The sequence below is a fragment of the Gossypium raimondii genome, chromosome 11 (genome assembly GCF_025698545.1).
Source record: "Gossypium raimondii isolate GPD5lz chromosome 11, ASM2569854v1, whole genome shotgun sequence".
NCBI classification, from domain to species: domain Eukaryota; kingdom Viridiplantae; phylum Streptophyta; class Magnoliopsida; order Malvales; family Malvaceae; genus Gossypium; species Gossypium raimondii.
In genome coordinates this window covers 13,415,128-13,421,367 of record NC_068575.1, presented here as the reverse complement: position 1 = coordinate 13,421,367, position 6,240 = coordinate 13,415,128, and the positions used below count along the sequence as shown (strand labels likewise).

General features: G+C 35.5%; 1 protein-coding gene across 1 annotated transcript; it reads right to left on the bottom strand.

Annotated features, from left to right (window-relative positions):
- Positions 1-4,062: 4,062 nt before the first annotated feature.
- On the bottom strand, positions 4,063-5,919 carry LOC105804577 (GDSL esterase/lipase At5g18430). Its single transcript, XM_012637250.2, has 5 exons — positions 5,595-5,919; positions 5,363-5,493; positions 5,030-5,272; positions 4,589-4,841; positions 4,063-4,497 (listed from the first exon to the last, which is right to left on the bottom strand). Exons 1-5 carry the CDS (start codon positions 5,845-5,847, stop codon positions 4,265-4,267), a joined length of 1,113 nt encoding a protein of 370 aa, XP_012492704.1. The 5' UTR covers positions 5,848-5,919; the 3' UTR covers positions 4,063-4,264.
- Between the last annotated feature and the right edge of the window lie 321 nt (positions 5,920-6,240).

The following is a 6,240-nucleotide window of genomic DNA, read 5'->3' as shown; positions in this document are numbered from 1 at the left end:
CACTTCCCCGACATGGCAATTAAAATAGATTGAAGTCACGAAGGCGAATCTTACTTCTCAGGCGATGCAGTAGAACAGATTGAAGCTACGGTGGTGAATCTAATTTCTCTAACATCACAATTAAACAGATTGAAAATCGTAGATCTTATCTCTTTGAAGTTGCAGTAGACAGATCGTATCCAGTCTTATCTCCCTGAAGTTGTAGTGGAGTAGACAGAGGAAACCAATCCTATCTCTCTAAAGTTGCAGTAGAGCGGATTAAAATCATAGATCTTATCTCTCTGAAGTTGCAATAGAGCAGATCACATCCAGTCTTATCTCCCTGAAGTTGCAGTGGAGCAGATAGAAGAAGTCAATCCTATCTCCCTGAAGTTGCAGTGGAGCTGATTAAAACCGCAGATCTTATCTCTCTGAAGTTGTAGTAGAGCAGATCGCATCAGATTTTTTTTTCTTAAAGATGCAGTAAAACAAGTTGAAGCTGCAAGTCTTATCACACTGAGGTTGCAGTGTAGCAGACTGAAGATAGTAAATGTTTTCTCGAAGAGCCACAGATCTTATCTCTCTGAAGTTGCAGTAGAGTGGATCACACTATAACAAGTCCTATGTCCCTGACGTTGCAGTGAAACAGACTAAAACCACAAACCTCGTCCCCCTCAAACTACTACGAAGAAGATTAAAGCTATAAGTCAGATCTCTCTGAAGTGCAGTGGAGTGGATCGAAGCAACAAGACATAGTGGATTGAAATAAAGCTACTTGAAGAGAAGCGTCAAGAGAAGTCAAGATCCGGCGAGACTGGGTAAATTTGGTCTTTCTTAGTCTTTGCTTCATTCCCGTTACACGATAATGAAGCAAAGAGGGGCATCTGTACAGCCCAAATTTACCCATTTTGACCCTGGGCCCATTACAAATAAAAGACCCAATACCCAATTACAACCAGCAGGCCCAACACCAATTTACCTAACCCTAGCCCATGTTCAGAAAAGAAAAAAGAGCAAGTAGCAGCAACCCTAGGTGCGCCGCACCTAGGGTTTTCAGCCACCAACTCCCTGCCACCGCGCCACACGCCTGCCACCACCTGCTCCACCTGCAAAACAAAGAACCACACGCAAGCAGCAAGAATAGGGCAAAAAGGTAGAAATGAAATATGAAAAAGGCTATATAAAAAGCCATTTTTTGTAATGAAAGGGGGGGAGAACGGATGTAAAAAAAAATATATATTGAGAAATCAATACAAGAATCGCCAAAAAAATTAAAAAAAATGTGTTCTTCTTTTTATTCCTGTTTTCGGGTTCGTTTCTTTTTCTTTCCTTTTTTTTTCTCAATCATATATATATACATACATATATATATATAATAGTTTATTGTTTACGGAAAATACAAAAAAAAAGAGTGAATTTTTACCTTTTTGATTTCTCCGCGGGGGCCGGAGCGACGACGTCGACGGCAGAGCCTCACCGGACCCTTGGCCGGATTTTTGGAGAGGGGAGGAGATTTTGAGAGGAAAATCAGTTTTTTTTTAAGAGAAAGGGCTGAAAATGAAGTTTAAAATTTTTCTTTTGATTTATAAAGGTAATTAAAACGGCGTCGTTTTTGCAAGAGGGTCGAGCCAAAGCGGCGTCGTTGCCCTACCGACCATGGTGACCAACCTAAGGGAAGGATCCGCGTGTTTTTGGTTATGGGGTCATTTGCGCAATTGGCCCCTCTGACTTTGTAGCATATTCAATGCAGTTTTCAATTTTTATTTAATTTTGGCCATAACATTTTGTTTCTGCTTCAATTTGAACCATAGGCCATGCGCACATACTTCTCCGAAACGGCACCGTTTAGTTAACATGGGAATATTTCCCATTTGGCCCTCCTCTTTTTCCGCGCGACCTGATTTAACCCGTTTTTGTTTTGTTTTCTTTGATTTTGGCCCCAAATTTCGTTTAAGTTTCAACTTAACCCTTCATTTGTTATTCTTGTTATTTTATTTCTAAATTAGTTCATATTGTTACTACCGTTGCATAACATCATTAATATTATATTATTACTACTATGTACTCTTTTGATTTCCAGTTTTATTATATATATATGCATATATTTTTATTTGTTATAAATATATATATATATATATTTCTTGACTCATATTTTTACATACATGTACAAACGTATATATATATATTCATATATTTTAATTCATGTACATCTACATATATATATATATACCCATTTTAACTTATACACAGGTCTATATGTTCATGTACATTTTTTAACTTTCATAAATACATATACATGCTTGAATTTATATATATATATACATATCTTTTAATTTTCATATATGCACTTATATATCTTTTTATATTGTTATAATCTTATTCATTTTCTTGATTCATTTATTTACGTTATTGCTATTATTATTATTATTATTATTATTATTATTATTATTATTATTTTTATTATTATTATTCATGATTATTGCTTCTTTATTTTTATGTTTTAATATTATTGGTTTGTATTTTTGTTTCAGTATATTATGGATTTGTCTTTTATTTATCTTATCTTTGATGCTATTGTTCGTATTATTATTTTACTTACATTATCATCATCATTCCATTACACCCATATTTTATTTATTTAGATTTCAAAAAGAAATTTTAAAATAAGTAATATTCGGTATTTTGGATCTTCGAGAGAATCGAGCCCTAACGTATTGGGTTCCGATTTTCTTCGTTGAATTTAAATAATCGAGATTACTCTTTTAAAAATGATAAAAAGCTCGTTATCGAGAATTCAATACGTTGTGTCCTAACGCATTGGATGTGACACGTTGTTTTCTCGAGATGAGGATTTTTCGAAATAAATGCAATATTCAATGTTTAATATTTTGAGAAATTGTGCCCTAACGTATTGGGTTGCGATTTTTTCATTTGATTTAAACAATTGAATATTCTTTTAAACTTTATTGCGAGAATCTTTTCAAAATCATGTTTTAAATGATATCGAGAATTAAAAAAGGATCGTGCCCTAACTTACTGGTCGTGATCCCTTTTTTTAATCCAAGATAATTAACTATATTTTAAATAATCATTTTTCATTCGCGTATCGAGAATTCGAGACATTGTGTCCTAACTTACTGGATATGATTCTTTTTCTCGATTAACGTAAAATATGCTACTTTTCCCTAAAATTTTCATTTTAAAATAAAGATCGTATTTTTAATTCTTCCAAGTTATCAATTTTCGACATCAAGACATTAACTAATCAACTAGGTATCAATTTTGGGCGTTACGAGGGTGCTAATCCTTCCTCGTACGTAACCGACTCCCGATCCCATTTTCTGAGTTTCGTGGACCAAAATCGTTGTTTTAATAAAATTAAACCGTTTATTAAAAACAACCACTTTTCGAGGTGATCCAATCACACCTCATAAAAAAGAATTGGTGGCGACTCCCGTTTTTTTTCGTTTTCGTCAAAACCCAAGTCGACCCCGTTTTCATCCAAAAATGGTGTCAACATATAATGCTTATGAAAATTTAAAAAAAAAACACTAACATGAAGTACATATGGATTACTATACAAGCTATTATGTTTAAAAAATTAAAGGTATTTCTATTAGAAAACAACAATTCAATTCCTTTTGAATGGTTGATGGTAAATATAAATTTTTTTTAAAGGTTAGGAGCAAAATTTAGCTAAAAAGAACTAAATTGAAAAAAAATGTGAATGTTAAGGACTAAATTTAACATTATACCAAAATCTTTTATTTAAGAAATAATAAATAATAAATATTCTTATGAGAATTTTTTATATTTTTAATATTCTAATATAGCATTTATAAAAACAATTTAAACAAAAGATAAATCCATATATGATTGGGTTTGAGCACGAGACACCAAAATATGGTAAGTCTCAACTTTACTATTTCATAATTTGTTGTTTCATCCTATCTTAAATTTACTTGTGGAGCTGTATTATATACCCCAACAGATAAATCTCCCAGTTATTAATCCCTGTAAACAGGCTATCTAGCCATCAATGCCCAAGGATATTGCGCAAGAGGTTTTAACACACCGTCAAAATCCATAAGAACTGTAAATTAAATTAAAAGCATTAATGCTCATCATCAATTCATTACAAATGCATGTGCATCATTTGAATTCCCCATTACATTCAACACAAAACAAAGGCAAACCGGCTCGAAATATAACATTTATGACAGTTGAAAGAAACATATTATTACGAAACACCCAGATGATGAAAAAGAAGAAGATAGAGCTGATGTCAGATCCCGGAATCCATGGCCATGATGGTGCTGAGATTCATGGGGTGCATGTACTCATTGGATCCAGTCATTATTTGTTCCACAATCAATCTGTTAGCCTTCTCTGATGGATGGAATGGATCCCAAAATGCATAGAGAGCTCTGTTGGGACATAAATTTGACAGCTGAGTACAGAGACCAAGTCCATTATAAGGTCCTTGTCCACAACAGGCTATCTGTGATGTTACGAATCCTGTTCCAACCATCACAAAGAGTCAGGTTAACTTAAAAAAGACATAATAATGACGGAGGAATGTTGAGATTTGGGGAAGCTAGGAAAGTACCAAAGGCTCGAGGGTCACTAACGAAATCGTTGTGCATTCTTTGAGTATTTGCACTAATGAAGACATCTTTGCCAATCTTCTTGTTCAGTCCATTTAACATCTCAACAAGTTGTGGATTGTACAAAGATGCAGCGCGTTGTAGTTCTTCGGAGCATCCGCCATTGGTGCCCCGCATTGCCAGTTCTGCCGGGACACAACCCATTGGTCCAGTCCCCGTCACTAGAACCCTGTGGGCTCCCAGCTTGTATAGCCTCTGCATGAATAATGATGAACAAAATTGGATTCACAAATTACAAATAAAACACGTGCATGGTGCAAGCTAAATGCTGTTTCTCCTTCACATGTTTACGAACTAACATTGTTCATGTCTTTAAAATATTCCCGACATTCTTGTGAGTGCCAGTGCATGGTAGGTAAAAGAAGTCGAAAGAGTTAATATACCATCAAAAGTCTTCGATATTCCGAAATTAGAAACTTGACATAATCAGGTAATTTGTATTGGCGAGATCTTGCAGAGTAAGGCACCAAGTAGTAGTTGTTGACGAAGTCATTACCACCAACTGTGATGAGTACGAGTGCTTGGTTTACAAGTTTATGAGCTCGCCTTGATCCTACTTGAGCCGACAATCTTCGCTTGTATTCTTGAAACAACTCAAGCTGTCTATACATTCTTAGTATGTTTACCTGTAATTTCAACATTTTGGGTTATAATGTTACAACACTGGCAGTGTTAATGAAGTAATGATGAGGTTGCTTAGCTGCTGACTGACTTACAAATTGAACACCAGTGTCATTAAGGATTCCCACACCAGCTGAAGCAAAGTTGGCACCAATAAGCAGCTTTTTCCCATTGAACTCTGGGCTCAAACATGGCAATGGGGATTCTGATAACCCAATTTTCTGACCTGCAGGCAAGCATTGATGTAGCGTATATTTATGTTGTCTGCGGAGACAAGATAACAACATTAAAGAAACACAAAGAGAATAACTTGACTAGAAACTTAACCAATCAAGTCTGGGATGTTAAGGCCATTAGAGAAGCGCCCGGTAGGTCTTCGAGTCGGATAATCGATTCCGTAAGGCGGTGCATCTGCACGGGCAGTTGTTGTAAGGTAGTTGTTGTTGCCACTATCAACAAGTGAATCACCAAAAATAAAGAATGCACGACCGTCAGCTAAGGAAGCAATGCTCCCAAAGGCCAACAGGAAAAGCAAAACCATCAAAAAATGGGTAAATGTTGATGAAGAAGCCATCAGCATTATCACAAGAAAACCAAAGAAGAGTTTTCTATGTGAATAGGAAAACTCATGGGGGGAGGGGGATTCGCTTTATAGAGCTGGAACTTGAGCCATCATTGAATTAAAGAGAAGCTAGAAGGCAAGAAAAGCGAGCTGTTTTTGGTAGTTGTATATATTATTTGCAGAAAGTTTTGCTATTGCTTTTTGAATCACCGCCAAGAGATATGAAGATATGGAATGGCACCTTTTCCAGGAGAATTTATTGCTAGTGTTGCATTTTACATGACAATGATCTGTCCCGCCTGGCAACTGCTTCTGGGTCACACAGGACTAGCTATAGCCTTGGCATTGCATTTAATCATAACAATACCATTCAAAGTCATCGTTTTAACCAAAAACACTTTACAGATAGAC